The following is a 20,235-nucleotide window of genomic DNA, read 5'->3' on the forward strand; positions in this document are numbered from 1 at the left end:
ACGGTATACTCGCGCACAAACTTGACAAATGTATATAATTTTATACAATTTCAGGAGGTACACATGTCTGTGAAAATTGTTCAACTAAAAAGTGAAAAACTTGAAATGTTTGTTGAAGTTGGCGACATAGGCATAACCTCAACAGCAGATGTTTCAAATACCTGCTATGACTTTTGCCGTCGCTACAAACTCAAAGAGAAATATCAAAGTATCTATGTCATTCATGTTAAGACGCCAGGTTATCTGCTTTAAAGAGTTTATCTGCGAGCTTTATTTGTGTTTACTGCACATTCGATTCGAAAAATTAAAATCTTAAGCCTCACTTCGGATAGTGAGGGATCATATTGTAACATTTGACGCGTAGCATGATGACAGTATATCATAAATTAACCACCAGTTTCACGTAAATACATCTGCTATATCTGCAACGACTGAATCATAGGTTTTTACAGATTCGCATTTTAATTCCAGCAAAGTTATGCATAACAGCCCTTTATTGCTAAAATGTATTTTTAATATGTAACATGGAATTAGTGAACAAGAGTGTTGTGTTTTTTAGTAGCGTTCCGTCGATTTTTCTCTATTTGTCTGTTGTAATAATTTGTTTCGAATTCGTTTTTGCGAATAAACCACCGGATTACAACAATTAGTTCACGTCACATATGATCTTAACTAACCAAATCGTCTGACGTAGTAAAAATATATGGTGGAAAGTATTAAGAAGAAAAGGTGCTAATTTAGAAAAGGAAATTGTCGTTATGTGGTATCTGATTTCTCAATTCACAGAATAACGGCATTTTTAGCGTTCAATATTTTAAATATGGCGTAACGCAAATGTTCTCACCAACAATCTTAATTTATTGGGCAACAAAAGCAATTAATAGTTTAGATATAAGATGATATTCAAGAGAAGCAATTTTCATTATCTGGTCCCGGTTTTGAAGAATAACATTTTTAGCATTCAAATTTTTGTCCTAATATTTATAATTTGCATAATCCTGTTAAAAATAACTCCGATTTCTTCTTTAAACATTTTGCGGTGAAAAGAAAATGACAAAAAACTGTGATTTTGCATTCTAGTTTGCATCTTTTATCAAATAATAGGAAACCTTACAAGTTAGATTATGCAACATTCAAATTGTATTTAAATGTTGCATATGGTGGAACGACATTGGGGTATAATAAAAATAGACTTTCAAGTATATTTTTATTTTATATCATCAAGTACAACCAAGCTTGTTGACAGTGCACACTGTGACAAAACTATAAATAAACAACAAATATCTCACTAAAAATTTACAAAAAAAAATATGAAAAATTCAAGTTGAAAATATCAACAAAATATGAAATATCTGAGTAGAATGTTCCGTGATTATGATAACCAAAAGTGCTCGCAATTATGTCAATAAGTGGTGTAGGTAGAACAATGCTCTGATAATAAATTAATAATAGTAGTTTCAACAATTAAAGTAAATTAAATTTGAGTCGTGATAATTGCACTATATTTATGTAACTTTTCACATAACTTTGAAGAGAGGTTCATTCAAAATTAATTAAGGAAAAAATTCTTGAACCAGACATTTGGTCATTTATGCTATTTAGTTATTTAGTTTCGAGTACTAATGCTGGTGTCTGGTGAGGGACTGGTATGCTTTTAAAATATATTCTTCGATGTTTAAAATATTTGAAGTGTGCATCCTTGAATGTTTTGACTAAATATTGTACTCAAGCATTTAATTACACATTTTAGAATGATAGTTGAAGCACTTATTTTTGCAATGTGGTAGGTAACCCCGTAACTATCTGATCTCACACACGTACATACCCACATAAGAATGTTTTTATTTCATTTTTTAAGTAAATTTATGCGTCAAAAGTGTTGTGAATTATGTTTATACGTATTTGTGACAGTAATTTACTTACTGTGAAATAACATAATTTATTGAACAATAAGAAAGAAAAAACAAGATAAAAAAAGATGAATTTTTCATTTTTTTCTCTTCTGCACATGAGAATGTCATATGTAAAATAACTTATTTTGTGTTATTGATATTAATCCAGGTTAGGCATCACGGCACGTTGTAGATTAAATAAATTAAGTTGTGCATCATAACATTCAAACAGTATCTATATTTTGCTGATCGACTCCTTTTTAAATTCATTTGCCTCCGATAACTTTTGCTAATATAATACCCAATCCGTCTAAAATGCCTGATATCTTAAAGTCCAGTTTTCTATAATTTTCTCATAATTATTTTTTACGATCATTTTTTTTTTCAGTAAACAATTAACTTGTTCTATGCGTATTTTGGATTTGTATGATTTTGGTATAATTAATCGGAAAAAAATAGTACTTACAGTGAAATAAGATTTCATTGTTCATAAATTTCCACAGAATGGGTTTATTTCAGTGATACGCTTGAAGACTTGCTTCTCTACATCAGTCTTTAAATCACACTTATTGATAATATAAATCTTACTTAGCTGCTTTATGAGTAAAAACCTGCATAACTATTTTAATGACGATTAGGGGCTTTAAACAGATCTACATTTACTGATTATCTGCAAGTTTGAACGTTAAAATGTTACATCTTACTCCAATCGGGATAATAATTGGGTCATTTCGTTGAGAAAACATCAGATTTCAATCCCCTTTTGTTTTTATTTCATTCAAGGCTTTTGATTATGTAGAAATGAATTCCGTAATAAATCCTCCACGAGAAAGATTCGATAAAGATCGTAATGCTGATGAAGTGTCAGTAACGACTGAGGCAGCTAGATTTGTAGTTATAGAAGACGAATCACATGTGACAACTGTTGAACTAATTACTCTTGCACACACTACGGATATTTCAACTTCTAACATAACTACAATGCAAATGACAACCACGCTGCCGTTTTCATATGCTGCTACAACATATAATAAGACGGTAGATTATAACATCACATTCAACAATCTGACGACAGTGCAAACGTAAGTCGTGCAAAAAAATTTTTCTTTATTTTCTTATTCCGAGTATATATGGGATATTGGAATATTCTAAAACTTTAAAACGGATGAGCTACAAACAGTCTTAGTGGGTGTACATTGCAACGTAATTTTAATAATTTCAATTACCAAAAAGAAAAAGATGGCTTTTCATGATAACAATCACTAGGTGGTGTCGCGGCGTATACTACAAACCACTTAATTGTATTGCGTCCCCTATTATCTTGAAATGTATATCAATTAGTCTATTTGGATTTAAATGATGCGTTTCATTCGCGATAATGAAAATGTATATAACAAATAATAATAGTTTACTTGTTCCATTTGCACCTAATTTCTGGTTCAACCTAGTCTTCGCTGAGAAACTTATTAAAATAGATAAATCGGTCCAACCTTCACGATATTTAAAAAAATATAAAACTCGAAACTTTGAATATTTGCTATTTAAACTATCCGATAATTAATGCATGAATTGATCGCGATTTGAAATATATACCAGAAATAATATTTCTTTTGACTAATCCGTTCTCATATTATATATGTACATTTTACAGGCCATATGAAGTACCCTTCTCATACGCAGCAATTATAGTCTCTGCGGTTTTGCTGATACCTATGGCTGTTTTTGGACTTTTGGCAAATCTAATTACACTGATCGTTATAGCGAAATCAAAAACATTGAAGTGAGTAATTTGAATTCGTTATACAATATTTCAATCAATTGTAAGATATAATCATTCAAATAATTTTCAGTGTAATATACGATAATGAAATTATTAAAAACATTGAATATTATCTTCTATTTTGCAGGTCACTTTTCAATCATCTTTTATTCAGTCTTTGCCTCTCAGACATGTTATCAGCGTTGTTCAGTCCCTTGCCACTTTATCGTCAAACTTGGGGGTTTGAGAAATGGTTACTGACTCAACCTTTGTGTAAGGTATGTCAATTAAAATACCATTGATTGATTGAAAATGAGGAAATTTTTACTCCGTTCAAAATCTGATTCTTCATTGTTTTTATGGATTAAATTTACCATTTTTTGCTGCCACGGGGCTCTTACACTTGAGTTTCATTTTAGTGTTCCTTCGCTGTCGACGGGCTGACGACTTACGTGACAACGATTCATATTTTGCTCTTCGCAACATTTCGATTGATTTCCATAAAATGGCCGATTTCTTTCAAGAAGGTTTCTATTAGGCAAATAAGGGTATGTACAAAATATTATTATGTTTTCACGTCTCCGGCATAACACTTATAAATAGAATGACTTATAACCAAAGTATGTTGTCTAGATTATCATAGTATGTGTATGGATTCTTGGTTTCGCATGTGCCTTCGTACCATACTGGCTCATGTTCAAAGGCGTCCATAGAGAACGGAACAGCAACAATCCGGATGCAAATTGGTCACACTGCTCTCTGGATCCTGCTTGGTATGCTTGCTTTTATGATATTTATAAATTACTCCAAGGCAAAACAGCATGAGTGACATACCACATATATTGATTCAAACATACATAGGAAAATTGATATACTTTTATAATATATAACAAGATTTCCTACGAAATCTAATTTTCTGACCGACTAAAGTTTCAATAACTGCGTATAACTCCTCAACTATCTGACTCATGTCTAGAACTAAGCGTATAATATAACTTGATGATTTGATCATTTTGTTATTTGATTTAAACTGGCTGGGCAATTTGGTTCATCAATTACAATATATGTTAGTTTATTACTAGTATGAATTGCTACATTATACACGTTGCTCATTTATTCACGGCATTAAGGAATCGGGTCATGTATCCTGTGTACGAACAGTCTTCGCATTTGAGTATATGCATTCTAGTTGCCAAAGCATGGATTATTCAGTCGCCCAACGTAGGCACTTCTGTCTACTATTCTGTGATGTTTTAGCCTTATTGCAAAAGCTATTTTTCAACATTTCTGTTGAAACGAGTTAAAATTTGTTTTTCAGGATCAACGAATTCATCACCTACTATAAAATATCGTATCCAATTTTCATATATTTTCCTATGGCATCTATCGTAATAATATGTCCTGCAATAGGAATCGTTATTAAACAACGAAGATTCAAATCAAGAACAGGTATGATCAGTGGTCGTTAAGTTGAGTGCATTTTCTTACATTATTGTTTCGCCAAAGACTTAACAGTATGAGAAAATTGTTTCTGATGGGATTTCCGTTGCGCAAATAAAAGCTGTACCGTTTTTACTTCAGAATAGAACTATTGTGAGGCATACTGACTTAGTATCGCAGTTTTTCGCTTGTACTCCAATAATTGGTCTGAGAAAATTGCACACAGAAATCAACATACCGGTACTCGAATTGTTAGTGTTCAGTCGCGGTTCTATAAGTATCCTATTTCAATGGGAACATTGTATCCTCCTACAAAAAAACGAAACAAAATAAAAGAAAATGCATAGGTATAAAGTACTAACAAAGGAGTCGATTCAATTAGTTGTGAAATGATTTTAAGTCTATTTCATTTTTTAATATAGACAAATTGGGGGCCAAGAGTAAATGGTTCTTCTTGTGTAACGACAAGTCGCCTGATCCAGATTCGGCTCTTTTATCACACCATCACACAAAAATGACCCTTGGCATACCAAGTCAAGGTATGACTCAAATTATTGACGATTTCATGTTTGAATAGGACAGTTAAGATGTCCCATATCCTCTATTAAATTAAGTTGAAAATCTGAATTTTACATATTTTTGTTCAATTTAGATAATAAATATAAAAGCCAATTTTTTTCCTAATTTTCCAGCAAATACTGAAGATAAAGAGTCAGAGAGGCGTTTGAGGAAAAAAGAACGAAACGCCATTTTGCAATTAGCTTTTATAACGGGATCCTTTCTTATGGGATACGTTCCCAACACAGGTATTTTATACTATGTACTGCCCTTCATGTTACAAATTTTTAGTCGTATTTTTCAGCTATTTGAAATGTACTTTTAAAAAATTCTCGCTGATAAGCATTCGACTCTACAAACAAGCCAAAATCAGTATCAATTAAATATATTGATTATACGGCGGCAGTTGAATTAATTTAAAAGGTCACGTTTGTATACTATGCGACAGTTTGCAGGTGCCGATTAGTCATTTACAAATGTGTTTAATGCAAATGTAATGCTATGCATGGTTGAAACACCAGTTATTTTGTTAATCCATATACTGGGTGGGATACGAAGAACCAGGATGAAATGAAAATGATTATATATATATATTTGCTCTTGAACTTCTGTATCTATGTATGATTGATTAGACCTAAAAGTTTCAGAAATCCCTTCGCACATAAGTAACGTTCTCTCTTGAATATTACCAAATTACCCCACTGGCATTGTAGGTGGACTTTTATCTGTTGTGCAAAATTGTTAATCACTTACTTGGATTTCTGCTGAAGCACAGTTTCTGCTTCAGCTTCTAGAGGAGTGTGTGTGAATGATTGATAATTTTTCGAATACAAATCTGTCGGCAACGCCGAGGACGGCAATTGTAAGATATTCCAGAGAGAACATGACTTTTGTTTAAAACGTCTGAATTTCTGAAACTCTGGGGTACAATCATATATACACAGACAAGAGTTTGCGTGTAAACAAAAATTATTTACTCCATTTTCAAAGCAATTAAGCCAATTATGGGTTCCGTTTTGGGGGTCACCATGGAATCGCGGTACATATCAGTTACTGCGTTTCCATGGCTTTGTACGTCGCGAATCTGTAGAATACGTCATATCGTTTTACTTGCCCAGGAAACAGTATAGCAACGAGCCTTAAGCTAAGTATTTTAATTGTATTTTTAGCGCACGTGGTTTATACAACAAATGTTGCGTTGGAAAACATGTCGTTGCGAGTATTAGAATGGAACTTATACATGTTGGGATATATCTTTTTAAGATTTTCAGAATGCCTGAATCCGATTTTTTATAATCTTGCTTCCAGGTTAGTAACAAAAGTAATCATTTATATATTTGCTCAGAACTTAACTATTTATGTATTCAGAACAAATTTATTTGTGAATATTAGATGAATATTATTATATATATACTATTCATGGTCTTTAGCAATATTTGAAAACCAATGACGTAAAGTTTCTCAATGTTTATAGTAGCAAATTTCATCGCAAATTATATTTTTATCGTTTTATTACTTGTCGCCCCCAAAACTATGGTGCCAAACAATATGAACAATACCATCGAATATTATTTGTCTTGATGAATCTAGAATGGAGGCGGGTTTTGGTCGTTGCTATAAAATTCACTATCTATAATTATATTATGTACGTACTATATATTTGCTGTCAAAAATTCAAACCTGAAACAGAATTGCATGGAAATTTTTTTCACTTATTTGTTGTATCTGACTAAGTAATACCTTATATATTTCAGTAAAATGAGGAAAGAATCAAAAAAATTTCTTAAATCTTGCTTTGGATGCAAGCCGTGTCAAGAAATGGATTGTGGCGGAGTGGCGTCAGGCTCAAGTCAGGGACAATCAAGTGGATCATCCAACGGAGTAAGAACTACCAATGTCGTTTTATGAAAAGTGAATAGACAACATCCAGATGAAGTGAGAATTGAATGTTCTTGTACCTCAAGTAATTTATTTGCATGACCGAAGAGGTAGAACGAAAGGAATGTTTTATTTACTGCACAAACGTCATTTAATTAGCTTTTAATATAAGTGGGAAACGATAGTGATCTTTTTGTATGTTCGATATTTTAGCATACAACAGCAATACTGCTAAAATTTGTGAATATAAAGTATGAAAGTTTGATTTTTTTTTTTACATATTTATTGCTTGTGATAAAAATAAAAAAATATGAAAATACAAAACATGTGTGTTTGACTAAGCAATGACACTTTTGAATATGGAAATGGCTGACAAAAACGTTCTAATGATACCATATCGAACATTTTTTACTAGGCGATGAATGTGGAAACTGTAGTGCCTCGACTCTATCCTCAAAGTTCCTTATCTTGCTAATAGTCCGGCAGAATCGGGCCTTAACATTGTTTTGGGACATAAAGTTTTTTTTATTGTTTAGATATAATGTATATGACATATATAATGATACCCAGGTGGGTGTGGAGTATATAATGTTGAGCAATTTTTTTTAAGTGGATTTAAAGTATTCGGTCCAAGATGACGCACATCCTGAACCCCCACCTGGTAAGCATACAATATTCAGGTTGTGCGCCATCTTGGTACAAATACTTCAGGAGAGCCCTTTTGTTAAAAACAATTATTTCATAACTACATGGTTTAGTTTTGCATACATAGTAACATTGAATCTCCTTACAATGTCAGAAATTCAATTTTAGTAGAATAAATGGTAGTTTATTTCGCTAATACAAGCCAAGATCCATCGACAGTATCTAGCCACTTCCTATTGCGCTCTTCAAACTACATTTGCGTTGCCGCGCGCATTTCGTTTTCCTAGTTTAAGCTTAGGGACTTGGGAAATATTTTATTAGTTGAATTGGATTGGAATATTTGACCTCGTCTTTCACTCCGAACAAGGAACAAGGCCATGTAAAACCATCCACTGGTATCTAAAGATGTGTAACGTGTTTTCTTTTGGGAGAACCGCAACCTTTCAGTGCTACATTGATTTTGGCAAAATTAATATATCCTTGTGGAGGGTGACCGTACATTTGAACCCACGTACATTTGAACCCATGTGTATATCCACGGGTTCAATCTATATGCGGGTGCTAAAACCCATGGGTTAGGGTTAGTGTGGGTTCAACTATCCGAAAAACAAAAAAAATTCCATAGGTGCAATAGCATACAGGTGCAATTGCCATGGGTTCAAATGTACGTGGGTTCAAATGTAATGGAACCCCTTGTGGAGATAGAAGGTATGCGTATGAGAAACCGAGATGTGCACCTGTTATGCCAACATAGTTGAGTCAAACGTTTTGAATACTAGTACATCACACACATTTTCCTGCGTGCTTCGGTTGTACGTAGTAACGCGCACATTTTTGCGCACATGCATCAAATTCCACTTGATTATTGAGCTATAGGTTTTTGACGAGTTTTTGTGTATGATTCCATTTCATAGAATTTGTATGCTGTTCTAAAGAATATTAGTTTCAGCTTTTTCATTCATTCAAACCGCGTGTTGAAAGTAAGTTTTGTAATATTGCGTGTTGGTTTCCAACATCCTTAAATCGGTGATGCCAGTAAATCTTTAATACAAAAAGATCAGTAACATCTGCAATAAAAACAGCAGTACCCACTCAAATGACAGCTGGGGGATGGATACTCTTAGTATCTGATCCATCGCGTGCCTCTTACAGTCTTACCAGTTTACATAAGTGCCAATTGGTATCTGCGCTCAGCCTGAGAAAAAAAGTTTCGGACTGCAGTTGGCGTGACGAAATGTTTTTAAAGTAATATTCTACAATAAGATTATTTGATTGCATACTACTGAAAGTTCCGCCTCATATGTCTTTTCACATTGCAATATTCCTTTACTGATATTCGATAATATGACGCTCATCTGACATAGTTCTTAAAGTGTGTAGATGGGTATAATCTTTTCCACGCTGTTCAGATGGGAATGCGCGAATATATATGAGAATTGCTAATATTGGTTTGCAATGCGATGAAATCCCATCTTGGCATTTCTGCTTCTCGCAATTGCTGCGTATACTTATCGGGGAAGTTCTGTGGCGTGGTTATCAAATGAGAAAAAAAAACATGGGAGTATTTTTCTACTTCTCTACTACTATCAAACCTTGACATTTTGTGAAACCTTTTTTCCATGCAACCTTTTTTTAAAACATCCCCAACAACCACAGTTAATTCTGTTAATAAACTTCCGAAACAAACACATAAAATCATCAACAGATGCAATATCACCAAGTAGATATTGCTGAATTGATCTTTAATTTACCATTTTTCATTTTCATTTTTCAATTCTTTTTGGTAAACCTGTTATCTATCGTAAATACAGCACATTTGACAATGTTGTAGTGTGACTTTTTTGGCCTCACATTTTTGATATTTGTAGTTAGGGCTCTTGGGGCTCTGTCAAACAAAGTTACATACAAAATATTGGTTGTAAATTGCAAAAACATGATCATGTTGTTGGAATAACTTGGCATTTTACCACCCGTATATCATTCATTGTTGAGAATAAATAAAATTTAAAAATCCGTTTTCATGAAATTTTTGTTGTAGCTGAATTCCAGGGACAGCATGACAACAGGCAAGAGAAGCATGGTCGCCTTTTTTAGCTTATGACAGGGTTTCTTAATAGGGGACCCCGTCCTCCTTGGAGGCCGCTGATCGGTTATCTGGGAGCACGAACAAACAGATGGAAATGCGAATATATAATAACATATACATAATAATATAATGTTTTTTTATAGAAGAGAAGAAGTAAAAGTGTTGAGAGTCTTTGGTAGTTTGAAAAGCATTGGCATGGAACATAAGAATGAACTACATTCTTTCCCAGGGATATACTATAAAATGTAGCAATTTTCTCATTCTTGTTCTTGTGATATCATTATCTTTCACTGCTTCGTCGTTATCATCCCGCTGCATAACAATTCTCGCTAACAAATAATTGACTGTTCTCCATCGGGTGTATATCCACTTGAACCACTGGCGACTGCATTACCAGGCTTGTATTGTTAATTTCAACAAAAACGAGTATTTTGAAATAGTACTCTTTATTTTACGCGTATGTTTCGACAGTTTTTTCATATACTGTATATGGGTCTCGACCCAAAGCTGGGCTCAACAAATACCTAAAAGTTATTGATTTTATTTCCTAGTAAATTTGGTGCTTGCGTAGTTTGTGCACCAAGATTGCGCACAACCTGAACATAGTATTGCAACAGGTTATGGTTCAGGTTGTGCGTCATTATGATGCACAGGTTTGACGAAAAACACTGTTACACATATCGAGCCGTAAAAAAAATTGCTCAAGGCTGCAAACTCCACACCCATGTAGAAATGATGGGCAATGACCCCAAGATGAATAATCACAGATAAAAAAAACTTTATGTCTGAAATCAAACTTGGGCCAAAAAGGTCCCCTTATCTGCCGGACTATAAGCTTTCCCCAAAGCAACACACGATATTTGCACGCAAAATAAGAGACTTTTACTGCTACAATTCAGTATGCATAAAAGTAACTAATACAACTTGAATATACAGCGAATAACACCATACAATAGAACCAGCACCAGCCACGCCGTCAAGGATCGGTAATGACCTTCTGTTCCCCTTGACATGTATCCTTGCGCAGAACTAAATCATTCATGACCATCGAACCATGAACACTACTTCCCCCATTGAAAGTCTTTAAATCTGGAAGGCAGTTTTCGTTCTTGCCCTGGACGCTCATAAGGCTGAGTAATTGATTCCGAACTTGGCCTGGTCGGGCTTGGAGCAATTTGTGAATCTGTGGCATTATTGCCAATTTCATTTTGAGCGTCTTCTTCGTATTTCTTCACAAATGTTGAATTGCGACGAAATACTTTTCCCTTCTCATCTCTTGACTGTGACTTCCCTTCCTTCCTTCTTGACGACTTCACGCGGAGATTAATTGAAGTTTGTCGACATCTTGTCAACTTTCACTTGCTTAAACGAGCACCGATTCTCCGACCTCAACATCTTGCAAGGTTGATCTTTTGTTGTAATCTGAGTACAATTTCCCTTGCAGCTTGTTTCTACATCTCTAGCTCTGTGTTCTTTGCCGATTATGTTGTATTTTGGTCTGATTTCTGGAAATTTTGTTCTCATCTTTCGACCAAACATCAAATAATATGGCGATATTCCTGTTGTTGTATGCGGTGTAGACCTGTATGCAAGTAGAAATTTGTTCACTTCAGATTTCCAATCTTTATTTTCTACTTGAGCCATTCGTATGGCTTTCATCAAACTCCGGTTTTGTCTTTTCATCTCGTCGTTTGCTTGTGGCTCCATGTTTGTCTGAAATTATTTGAATTCATTAGATACAAGCTGTGGTGCATTGTCGGTTTTTAATGTAAGTGGAATTCCGTAACGTGAAAACAAAGTGCTCAACGCTTCAATTATTTTCTTACTTGTTGTCGACCGCACAATTACAATTTCATAAAAACGACTGAAGTAATCTACAATTACCAGTATGTTATCACCAAAGGATAAAGGTCCTAAAACATCGGCACAGCAATCTATCCAAGGTCCACTGGGTTCAGGGGGATTATACGAACTTGTTAAGTGACATCCATGACATACTTTACATTTTCGTTCAGCATCACGATCAATGTTTGGCCACCACACTTTACTTCGAAGTCGATTTTTCGTCTTCACAATTCCTTGGTGTCCCTTATATGCAAGATCTAGAACACGTTTTCTGAATATCTGCGGAATTACAATTCTCGTACCACGTAAAATTAATTGACCATATACATATTTCGAGTTCAAATTTCCTGCCAAAAATATACAAGTAAAATCTCTCACGTACCCACACTATAGCTAAAGCTTACTTTTCCGTCTGGCTATATCGTCTTTCTACGTCTGACATAGTCCTCGAAGCATACGAGATTACCCTCCAAATTCCGTCCTGCAGTTGAGTTATTGCGGCTCCTAGTCCTGTCGGTGAAGCATCGGCAATTATTCTGGTCCTGCAGTCAGATCTGTAATAAGCTAATGTATTTGCATTAGTTAATCACCGTTTCAATCTTTCGAAATTTTTTTTATTAATTTTGAGTCATTTTAGTCAAAAGGGTATTTAAAATGAGTTTGTATTAATTTCTTCAAGATTATCACATAGAATACAGATACACATCTCTGGAATATTAAAAACACTGAACAGTAGCACCAAACCATGTTTCGATGAAAACTTTGAGCTGTTTTATATCGTAAAACCCCCATTGAAAAAAAAAAAATCAGGTGATTTTTGCAATGTACATGTCAAAAGCTGATAGGAAAGCTAGAGAAAATGATAAGAACAAATTTTTTTTTTTTTTTATCCAATTCGAAATTTTTAAACACGAACCTATATATGTCCTTGCTACATTTAAAATGGATACAGAGATGATGCCTAACTCTGTTTTTAATTTAATAGACATCACTAAAAACAATTTCAACGCATTGTTTCCAACTTTCATCAACATGCTCTTAGACAAGCATTTTCCTGTCGAAAAAATACCACATAGAGAACTGGAATCAAAATCCATCATCTATATCCACCAAGCGAGAAATATTTGCGGGAATCTCCTATCCACAGTAGCAACCCACAGAAAATCGCTTTTTAAAAAATACAGCAACATCCTAACTCGACTGAAAGATAAATCTAGGATGCATTACTACAACACGCTTTTCACTCAAACCTGTGGCGATGTAAAATCAACATGGCAGACCATCAGAAGAATTGTAAACCCAAAATCCCAGAACCAGAATATTTCGAGTTCCCCCAGGGTTCGAACCTGGCCCATTGTTGTTTTTGATCTTTGTTAAAGGCTAACCAGTAGCCTCTTCCCTTTATACATACAGCATACAGCATACAGTCTTTGGTGGAACTGAAACAAACAGTTAATATTCAACTAAACAAGAGAGCGATGCACAATTATATGGACACGGTGGACAAAAGAAAATAGTTCAGGTATGCGATCTGTCACAGTAGACCACCGGTGTCTGACCATCAGATAGTAGCGGAAGCGTACCCACCACAAGATGCACAATTTGTGATAACGTCATCACACACAAGAAAACCATAGATTGTTTTTACGTTCAAGAGTATTTTTGGGGAGTTTGCAAAATTTTTTTTGCAAGTTCCAGCTTGTTTCAAGAGATATTAGAGTTTTTCAAGATTATTCGTGTTTTCTGATGGTTATTGCACATTTTAGCGTGGCTTCGGGTAGTTTTGCACGTTTCAGCGTTTTTCAGTTGGTTTTGAACTGTTCTAGCATGTTTTAGTGTCTTTATTGAAGGTTTATGATGGATTTTGCACGGTATACCTATATTAAATATAATTGTATTTGAATATTCAGAAAGTAGCATATATACCAGTGCAAGTGGGCTGTCAAATACATAACACATTTCTTCTTATATGAGTTACGAATAGTTTTATCGTTTATAGCAAAATATTTACCACTCCCTAGATTTGGAAAAAACTCCTAAAATGAGAAACTGGAGTCTTTGAATCCATCGAGGTTTTAATGTCATTTTCCGCAAACGAAATACAACATAACGTTATAACTATAGTAACGTTGACTGACAACAGAGATGTGAGATAAGATTTCACTTATCAATCGTATCCAAGATTATAATTACAATTTTCAATCTGTCATCATTTCCAAAATATAATTTTTAATAATAAAATGAGACATATATTCGCGAGTGAAAAAGGGCGATGTCTATGATTGCAAATGTCTGAAATTGCACAAGTCTGTAGGTACAAATGCCGTAAGTGCAATATATGTGGGTACTGAATTCTGTAGGTGCAAATGTACATATTCCAAATTTTCAGGGCTCAAATTTCAATATGTGCGTATGTTCATGGTTGCAAATGCCTATAGATAAAAATGTACGTGGGTGAAAATGTTCTCTCACTCGCACGCACTTCTTCATGGGGATTTCCCTAATTTTCCTGCAATTGCTTTCTTGAGTTACCAATTGTTTGAGAATTGTGCTGATACACATTGTTTTTTAAACACCCTACATATAAAAATCTGAGAGGTTCCAGTTCGATACTTGAGGTTCCCACTGGACGTCATTGCTGAAGCGTCTGATTTGACGTACGAGGAGGTCGCCTCATCATGCTGGAATCACTGCTGGTCACTTCTATCACTCCCTCAAATGATATCCAGAACTTTCTCGGCACAACCACGTAATGTTTCCTATATGCCGTTTGATCTGTTTTCGTCTGCAAACCAATACGGACCGATGTGGAAATGATGTCCCATGCCGGTAAGACCATTCTTCGGAGATGCCGTGCCCCAGTAAACAATTTTGTTGCTATTGACATGTCCTAACTCTAACAGCAAAAAATGTGCTTCAGTAGAAAACTAATTGAGTGATTGACAATTCGGTGAAACGAATGCAAGTCTGTATCTGGCGCCAAGGAGGTGATTTACAACATATCCTAGATAGAACATAACTTTTGTACAAATCATCCTAGATTTCTCAAACATATGAGTATAATTATATACAAACAAAAGAAAAAGTATTTTTCTCATGGAAGTAATTAAAAAACTTTTAGTTACGTTTTTGGGGGGTAACCCCGAATTTCCAGATACAAATATGTACCACTAAAAGTTGATTCATTGCCTTCGCCAGCTCATACTTGGTAAAGCGTGCGTTTAATGCCGTGGCCGCGCTTTTAGATACCAATAGTAGTAGCGTAGTCAGGAAGAGAGGGGGTACAAAAATCGTACTAGAATATTCCCGTGCGACGACTTCTAAAACAGTCTTGCGATAACGCCACTTGGTGAATTAGCAGCCCTTTTCCCTGGATAACGATTTTACTGTTACGTAGAATATTCGATCCATGGCCGATGCGAGCATTTAAAATGCCTTGCCATATTAATTTAATTGTGTTCGAAACTCGTCTTTGTGTCGACTTATGGTGAAATAAAGCAAATACTCTTAAATACTACGCCAATCAGCGGACATGAAATACGCGATAAAATGCTCGTTTATAAATATTGAATTCAGATTTTTGCAACCTAGCGCAATTTTTAAATTCGATAACGTCATTGACAACAAAAAACGAAATCAATAAAGCCTGCAGAAACTTCTGTTAAACAAAATTTATATGAGTAATAACCTTCTAGCAAAATATATATTCTTTAACTCTTGAAAATTCCAAAGCAATTAGTCCAGTAGTTGAATAGAAAAAATATTTTTTCACAACAATAAGAGGAAAAATGCTAACAACAACAAAATATTAACAAAACGATCCACAGGTCCACTTCGTGTCCAATAATACCAATCGTTGTTGAGCTCATATCACGACTGTGAATATCTGTCAGCATATAAAAAATAGTGCAAAAACATAGCCTAGAATGGAGTCTAATTATGTTTGAGAATAAATATTTAAAAATAGATTTTCTAGAAGTTGTTCAATCTCAAATAACTGACATGAGCAAACTATGGCCCGCGGGACAAATCCGGCCCGTTGGGTAATTCAATCTGGCCCGCCTGATGTTTTCACAACCAAACTAAAACTGAATTTGGATAGCTCACGAAATTTGTTGAAATGGCGATAAAATTTAGTTTTGGCACAAGGCTTATTGTTTTCTACTTTTGCTTTTGTAACACTTCAAGTATTGTTCATAAAATGTGACTTTCGATGTTCCCTCCTCGGCATAGTAGAGATTCATCTGTTGCGCAAAATTGTCAATCACTCACTTTTTCAATTGAATGACAAACTGCATGACTTATTTTCTCAATTGATCTCAAATCCTGATAACAGTGATGACAAGCTCATTGTCTAATAAATGATTTATTTGCATGAATGAATCTAAAGCAATTAAATATACAGTTTTAAGACAGTCGCAGAAAACAATTGTTTCATTTACAAATTGAAGATGCCATTGCTAAATAAAGAGAAAGTATTCAGGGATTCTTACAAGATAAACGGATATTTGAATATTGAGAAAATGGTTTGGTGGGAGAGGTATTTGTTACATTGATGTGTTAAAAATCAAAACTTCATCGTGGTTGATTAGGTGAAAAGTCATTGAAAGAATGTTTTTGTGAAATAAAAATATATTTACATTGGTTGTGGAGTCAGTTCGACTGCGAGATATTGAAGAAAAGAATTCCGAGTATATTTCATATGAGAAAAAATTCGAGATTAGGAACTTTAAAAAATTAGGTCTTCTGACTTTAAATAAACACTCTAGCAATGATTTGAAATTTTCATTCTGACTCGGAATAATTAGAAAGAAAACATATTTGAATCAAATTTTTTTTATTTCAAACAAACCAAAATTTTTGTGAGACTAGTTTGGTATTTTTTTAAGTTTTCGTTTAAAATTACAACACCGATTTAGTAAAAAATTTAAAATGCGACTCTAACTCTATAGCCTAAGTTTTTATTGATTGATGGTGGAACATCTTCACACTCTCGGACGGAATTTCATTTTCGTTAACTTCAGTGAGTAACTGTGTCCCTTCCATTGATCCACAAATGACTTCTACACTGTCTTTACTGGTCTGATCTCCACTGATATATTTACCGTTGAGGGTTGAGTGATGGCAGAGCTTAAACCACCAACCACCGCTGTTCCAAGGACTTGCACAGTTGACACCAGTCCTATATCAATGTACCGATCCTCTGTCATAAACTTCAATGTGTTATGATAATAAAGTAAATCTCCTGAATATCCTCCAACATTGAGTTGATATTTTGAGAAAGCGGATCCGAAAAAGAACTAAAAATAAGAAATTATTATTTCAACATCATATACAAAATGCCCTCAACGGCTCGACAAATCGGTTTTGCATCAACTATATGATGATACAGGCCACGGGAAATGCTCGTCCCAATCCGAAGGTGTCACTAAATACGTACTCTAAATAGGCGGCTGTATTGAGACAATCGATAATTTCCTAGTTTTTTCCTACTTACAGAACTTAGTCAATTCCATGTCATTAATAGTTCCATAAGCTATCACTATACTATTACTCAGAGTAGAAATTGAAATAAAAATGCTGGAGTCACATTTAACCCCTCAATCTTAAAAAGTATTCAGAATACCAAAATTTTTTTTTCGATATAAACTTTGTTGATTCACTATCTGGTCTGGAGTCTCCTTGAAACCGTCAAAAACGGGTTATGATGAAAACAATTGCGGATACTTGGCGTAGCGTTTTTCCCTCCCAATCTTCCAAATCATTTCTGAGTTCAGAGCACCGTCTGATGTTGATCGATGTAGTTTCTTCCATCCTAACGAACCTGAGAATATTGTAAATTATTTGTATTTTATTACGTGCCTCACGAATTCACTTTAGACAAGATTCGCAAGCGACTATATTTGGAAAAATAATTGCACTTCAGCATAGTTTACACCCAAGCTATTACACTTAGAGTAAATTTACATTCAATTCCAATTGTTTTTATTTCAGTTATCGTTTCAAAATATATATTATAGAATCCAGTTGCCAGAATTAACAGTTTTCTGGTGAAATGTTAATCATGTAACTTTATAAATGAAAAAGAACTAGAAATGATCGGTAAAAGTATGTGTCATCAAGATATCGTTATTTTATCAGTTTGTGCTATTCCATATTAACTACTCTGGAGCATCTCTATAAATTAGAAACCAAGGACGAACCGATAAATGACGTTGAAAATATTGTTTGCGCACAGCTTCTGGTATAATGATGGCCCTCACCAATATTAAACTATACTGTCTTGTCGGGCCGGTGGCTGCTATCAGACTTTCTTCTACAATATCTCCGATTCTGGTGTAGTTCACTTCGCTTGGTTACAAACCCCTGGATGACTTCTTGCGGACCGACGCTTTCAACGGGTCCACGTGGGTCAAGTATTCCAGGTAGTCGAGGTGGGCCCATTGGTTCAGCCAATATATCGTCGGTATCTTGAGACATATACGTTTGACAATAACGATTCATTTGCTCGGTAAGTACTGTCCCATAATTATCCAAAGCCGACGCGTTCTCCGTAAAAATTATTCCAATAAGTATAAACAGGGTGATATATTTGAATATGGTTAGTTTCGATAATACTCGTATTAATCTGCAATGAATAAACAACACGTCAATCACATACACAGAAAACACAAATGGTACAGATACCAATCCGTTACAATTTTATTCTGCAATTTACAGAAACATTTATTCGAAAAAAATTAAATTCGAATATTTCTACCCATTAATAGAGATGGAAAACGATGTCATTGTCCTCGACCCTTTTTATACAGCGCCCCCAAGCGTCCATTATTGCGACCAAAGGCAAGAACTAGAAATTTCAAGCTTTAAGCATAAATCATGATTGAATTACAATAACTCAGAATAACAATGTAGTCCGAGTATATAATTTATCGGTTGCGGATAATATGCCTTTTGTTTTTAATTAATTCATTTAACTCCACACGTGTCGAAAATTGACTTTTGTTCAATTTGGAGTCGAACACAAAATATTTTTACCAATGTGAAGTCGAGTTTTTTCAAAGCTAGCAGCTGAATTGAAACAATATCCGATACCACAGTCCAGAAATTGATACTCGAAGATCAGGTATGACACCGCTCACAGCCTTCCTATCATAAGTTTATTATTAAAAATAAAATATATTCGACAGTCAGATAATATTAATCGGTTTGGTTACACATGTTCCCTGGGATTGCCTTCTGTGGCAACGACCTTGATAATCGTACATTAAATTTTTTTAGGTTTTTCGCACGTTTAGGAGTGTTTAAGAGGTTTTGACGGATCTTGCATGTTAGTGTATTTTAGGTAGTTTTAGGCGTTTTTGCACTTTTTAGCGTGTTTTTAATGAGCGGCCTTTGCACGTTTTGGCGTAATATTTGGTGGTTTTTGCTGATTTTGGCATCTTTTTGAGTGGCTTCGACGTTTATCTGCTTGTTTAGATTTTTTTTGTAGTTTTGACGCGTTTTACACATTTTGGCGTGTTAGGATGTTTTAGACGATTTTTGCACGTTTTAGCAGTCTGAACCCACCAAAAATGTGCAAAAACCGTGCTATAACGTGCAGAAACATTAAAAATTTGTCTATATATTTCATAACGTGCAAAGAAGTCAAAAACGAATAAAAACCCTGCTAAAACCCTGCAAAATTCTTCAAAAACCCTTCTAACTCGTGCCAAAACCGTCAAAAACCCCCTGAAAATCTTGCTAAAACGTGTATAAACCTACCATTAAATTGTTTATTATTACGTCACAACCTCAACCTTTGGCGTGAGAATCGTTTTCTGCACTACAATGGCTGTTGTAAGTCTGGCTGCAAACACTCAGTTTACTATGGACGCTTCCCCAACCCTTGGCCCATGAAAGATTCCCCCTATACTTTATCATTGCGAAATTTTCATTGCTGATTTTGAGAGTGTTTTGAAGAGTTGGCACTTACGAACTGATTTTCATGATCAAAACTATCATTCTTATTAAAAAAAAAATAAATCCCGCGCCTCTTATATGAACTTATAGCTAATTTTAAGCTAGTCTATCGCAGCGTTTGCGGTATCAATTTTGATTATTGTAACTAAACTGAAGATGATTGAAACACA

The 20,235-nt window shown here is 34.6% G+C and overlaps 1 protein-coding gene across 2 annotated transcripts; it reads left to right on the top strand.

The window, feature by feature from the left end:
- Positions 1-2,656: 2,656 nt before the first annotated feature.
- On the top strand, positions 2,657-7,841 carry LOC120344731 (growth hormone secretagogue receptor type 1-like). 2 transcript variants are annotated; one of them, XM_039414043.2, is made up of 10 exons: positions 2,657-2,974; positions 3,544-3,672; positions 3,800-3,929; positions 4,071-4,199; positions 4,285-4,424; positions 4,970-5,100; positions 5,514-5,630; positions 5,784-5,897; positions 6,819-6,957; positions 7,404-7,841. In XM_039414043.2, exons 1-10 carry the CDS (start codon positions 2,694-2,696, stop codon positions 7,555-7,557), a joined length of 1,464 nt encoding a protein of 487 aa, XP_039269977.2. In that variant the 5' UTR covers positions 2,657-2,693; the 3' UTR covers positions 7,558-7,841. The 2 variants fall into 2 exon arrangements, with proteins under 2 accessions (XP_039269977.2, XP_039269978.2); XM_039414044.2 differs by lacking the exon at positions 5,514-5,630 and having other exon boundaries at positions 2,659-2,974.
- The last annotated feature ends 12,394 nt before the right edge of the window (positions 7,842-20,235 follow it).

This window comes from Styela clava, chromosome 5 (genome assembly GCF_964204865.1).
Source record: "Styela clava chromosome 5, kaStyClav1.hap1.2, whole genome shotgun sequence".
Classification (NCBI taxonomy): Eukaryota; Metazoa; Chordata; class Ascidiacea; order Stolidobranchia; family Styelidae; genus Styela; species Styela clava.

Excerpts from the sequence above, each read along its gene's own strand:
- LOC120344731 (XM_039414043.2), top strand. The coding sequence starts at position 2,694 with ATGAATTCCGTAATAAATCCTCCACGAGAAAGATTCGATAAAGATCGT. Across the intron at positions 5,101-5,513 it reads AAGATTCAAATCAAGAACAG|ACAAATTGGGGGCCAAGAGT; the intron begins GTATGATCAGTG and ends TTTTTAATATAG. Across the intron at positions 6,958-7,403 it reads TTTTATAATCTTGCTTCCAG|TAAAATGAGGAAAGAATCAA; the intron begins GTTAGTAACAAA and ends TATATATTTCAG.